Source organism: Echinops telfairi, unplaced genomic scaffold, assembly GCF_000313985.2.
Source record: "Echinops telfairi isolate 266 unplaced genomic scaffold, ASM31398v2 ScPeMD7_2;HRSCAF=8, whole genome shotgun sequence".
Classification (NCBI taxonomy): domain Eukaryota; kingdom Metazoa; phylum Chordata; class Mammalia; order Afrosoricida; family Tenrecidae; genus Echinops; species Echinops telfairi.
In genome coordinates, this window is record NW_022103898.1 from 78,910,728 (window position 1) to 78,914,899 (window position 4,172).

At 32.8% G+C, this 4,172-nt stretch overlaps 1 protein-coding gene across 1 annotated transcript; it reads right to left on the reverse strand.

Annotated features, from left to right (window-relative positions):
* Positions 1-2,941: 2,941 nt before the first annotated feature.
* LOC101648644 (olfactory receptor 6C68-like) lies at positions 2,942-3,880 on the reverse strand. The gene has a single exon (XM_004700863.1). It carries the CDS (start codon positions 3,878-3,880, stop codon positions 2,942-2,944), a length of 939 nt encoding a protein of 312 aa, XP_004700920.1.
* Between the last annotated feature and the right edge of the window lie 292 nt (positions 3,881-4,172).

A 4,172-nucleotide genomic window follows, 5' to 3' on the forward strand; every position in this document is an offset into this window, starting at 1 on the left:
GAATGCCAATTTAATAGAACCAAGTATTCTTGCATTGAGGGAGCACTTGAGTGGAGGCCCAATATCCAGCTGCTACCTTAATACTAAACCTATAAATATATACACTTTGATCTATTTCCACATCCTCATATATAATATATTTACATATGTACATGCCTGTATTTAGACCTCTATAAATGCCCTTTACCTCCTAGCTCTTTCCTCTATTTCCTTTTGTCCCACTATCATGCTAAACCTTCATTTGGGTTTCAGTAATTCCTCTTGGTTACATTACCCTTTGTAATGCCCTACCAGGACATCTATACCCCTCTCACCACCGATTTGGATCACTTGTTATTCCCTTGTCCCTGTTTTTTTTTTTTAATATACATAATCCTACAAAAATGATGCATGTATAGACACACAGGCAAAATGACGTGAGAAGGAGAGTGGAAGTAAACCCACAAATACACACACACACACACATTTGACAGGATGTTTGTGCATTAGTATTTACCTTTGCTACAAGTAAAACAATGAATATTGTGGAGCATATATGGGACAAACTTATTAGAAAAAAAATCTTAGACAGATCCAAACACCTTAGAGGAGTGAGTCACAGCACCTGGGGCTCAGGATCATAGTCCCAGGGGACATTAAGGTTGGCTAAGCTTAACATAATCCACAAATGTTCCACATCCTACTTGACCGAGTAGCAACTAGTATCTCAAAAGCTAAAAAATAGCCATCTAAGGTGCAGCTGTCTGAAGAAACAATGAAAGAATCATTTAATAGTTCAAAGGAACACCTCTATGTCAGTTTCCATCATCCTGAGAAGAGAAGGATTAGATGGTGCCTGTCCTTATGAGTAACTCCTGTGAAAGTGATCACATTAACAGGTCGTGGATAGAGATGGAGAAAAATGTGGAACAAGACCTAAAACCCTAAGACCAAGTTGACTTGTTGGCAAAGACTGGTGGCATCTGTGAAATTATTATTCCCTTGTCCCCCTTCAAATCTGGCACTGAAACCCTCCATACCCATGGCTCAATTTACAACCAAACATTGTAAAGGGTTGATAATTCTACTAGTGAGACATGCACATCTTAGAATAACCAATCATTTGGTATCAAGAGGGCAGTATCCACACTAAGACAAAGCTTAGGATGATTAGAAATGCAGATGGAATGGAAGCAGAAAACAGAAAGGAAGGGGGACAAGTGACGTTACCTTGTGGATATTACAATAAAATATCATTTATTTTGTCAATGATAAAATAAAATGTGTATGAATTATTTAATGGAAAACTTATTTGCTTTATAAACCTTCTTCCAATTCACAATAAAATGGTTTTTGTTCCTGTTGTTTGTGTTGTTGTTTTAATACTTGAACTTTTAAAAAATTCAACCTTAAAATAAGGACACTGTTCTCCATTTAGATTCAGCCATGCTGCAAATGATTTGAACTTAGGTACAGACTAAAAGTTTGATATTTTAAATCTACCAAGAGATGCCAAATAAAAATGCCTGGAGATAAATTTTCATAAATATTTAAGTAAAACAATGCTATGGAGCTCAGTTTTACTTGTTAATGCATGAATTATTCAAGATTAAATATGACAGCATTTTAAAAGTGTTCTTTCATTAACACCAAAGATTCATTGATTTTTCTATTGTGTGTTAGGCTGTGGAATTTGGTTTTCTGAGTGTGTAGAGGGGAAATTAAAATACATGTTCCTATTTTCATACAGTTATAATCAACAAAGTTGATTTCTATCAGTAACAATAATTTATGTCGGCTCCTGCAACTTACTTGACACATACAAATAATTTTAATTTTTTTCTCTAAAATTAAGATCCACATCATTTGGTAAATACTGTATCTTGCACAATAATTTCTAATTGACTTACACATTACCTAAGTGATGTGCATTTTGCCATACCAAATTCTTTATTGTTAAAAATTGACAGAAATCAGTTGGATTAGATATGAATTACAGGCTACTGGACAGGTCTGACATAAATTCGTAGGCTGAGATTTTCCAGGTGGAGAATTACATGTGCTTTTGAGAAATAACTAAGTGTCCATTGCCAAAAATTTACATATTTATGTCACTATATTTTGTAAACATGTTAATACTTCATACCATCAAAATAATTATTTTGTATACATGTGATTAATGGATTAAGTAATAAAGTTTTCATATGAAAATCAATGATTTGTAATAAAGTAGAACATCATTTCACATTAGGATAAATATTTGTATTTATTTTACCTTATTCTATATGTTTTTTTGTTTTCTTTACTGACTAGAAACTCATAATATATTGATGTTATTAACTCTTCCTTACTAAATATGTCAGAATCCTACTTTTTGGAGTAGGATTAGCCAATAATAAATAATTTATTAGGATTTCTCAATAATAAATAATTCTATATATTATTTTAAAAATAATTTTATTAATGTACACATCACATACCTTTCAATTATATCATCCAATAATATTAAGAAGAGTTGTGAAATCATCATCACAACCACTTTCAGAACATTTTCTTTTAATAACATTTTCTCTTCAATATTTTCCATATATTTTGTTACTTACAGTGGAATTTTAAAAGTTTGTTACTTAAAGTGTTTCATTGAAAAATAATGGTGTGGGGAGGTGTGTCTTTTTAAAAAGACCTGTAAATGCCCATATTATTAATTTGAACAGTGTCTAAAAACAAGAAGATAAGAAATTTAACAATGAAATTTTCTGGCTGCAGGATGTTTTATCCCTTCCAGAGCATTGGAAAATAATTGCTTGTTCATTAATGAAGTGTTGGGGAAACATGATTAAATGGCTGTGAGATCAGCCTCATTGTTCTATACATTAAGTTATTAGAGTTGTGTTTATTAGCTTCATGAAAAATATAAAGGCAACATACATGTTTCACCTTGATTTATGAACTTAGGAACACATTATTTCTTGGGGAGGAATGCAATTTTTTTTACTAAGTCAAAAAAGGCTTGTTTGACTTGCTTATTCCTCAGGGTATATATAAAAGGATTCAGCATTGGTGATACGGATGCAATAAGCAATGACACAATTTTATCAATCTGCACATCTTCTTTCCCAGAAGTTTTGAGATAGATGAAGATGCAGCTTCCATAGGAGATGGAAACTACAATCATGTGAGAAGAACAGGTGGAAAAGGCCTTTTTCCTTTGTTGAACAGAAGGGAATTTTAGGATTGTCTTAATGATGTAGCTATAGGAAAGAACGACACATACAAGAGTAATGATGAAGATCAGTCCAGCACAGGCCGTAACCATCCGCTCAATTAACCATGTGTCTGAGCATGAGATTTCCAGAAGAGGTAATTCATCACAGCCAAAATGATTAATGGCATTAGAGTCACAAAATTCCAGATTCACAAATAAGCTAAATGGGGGGAAGATAATACAAAAGGCTAACAGCCAACAACAGATAACAATTGTTTTGCATACTTTGATGCTCATGATTGTCATATAATGCAGGGGTTTGCAGATGGCCACATACCGATCATAAGACATAATGGCCAAAAGAAAAAAGTCAGATGCCGCAAAGATATCTATAAAAAATAATTGAATGAAACATGCAGTATAGGTAATTGTTCTGTCTCCAGTTGATATACTGTACATGAATCTTGGGATACAGGCAGTTGTAAAGGAGATTTCCAGAAAAGAGAAATTCTGAAGGAAAAAATACATTGGTGTTTTAAGGTGGGCATCTGCCCAAGTGAGGATAATGATGGTCAGATTTCCAAATATACTCAACATGTAAGTGATAAGTAGAAAAATCAAAATCAAAACATGCAGGTGAGGATCTTCTGTCAGTCCCAGAAGAATGAATGTGGTTATCGTTGTGTGGTTCCTCATTATTGAAACTCAGGTTTACGACAAACCTATGTGTAAATATCAGAGAGAAAAGAACTGCAGAATTCAGTGACAAAATGAGTTAATGATGAACTTTCACTTTCAAACTAATACACATGCATTTTATTTGTTCACCCATGGTATGCTTTTTCTATCTTCTTTTGATCTGAGGTTATTCAGTAAGTAATTCTGAATAGACAAATGAATATTTTAAGATTACTTTTTAATTTAAATATTGCTTCACTTCTTTATAATTATATGGTAGTGATGTACTAATGAGCTTAACATTTCAAAT

Coding starts and splice junctions, on each gene's coding strand:
- LOC101648644 (XM_004700863.1), bottom strand. CDS start 3,880: ATGAGGAACCACACAACGATAACCACATTCATTCTTCTGGGACTGACA.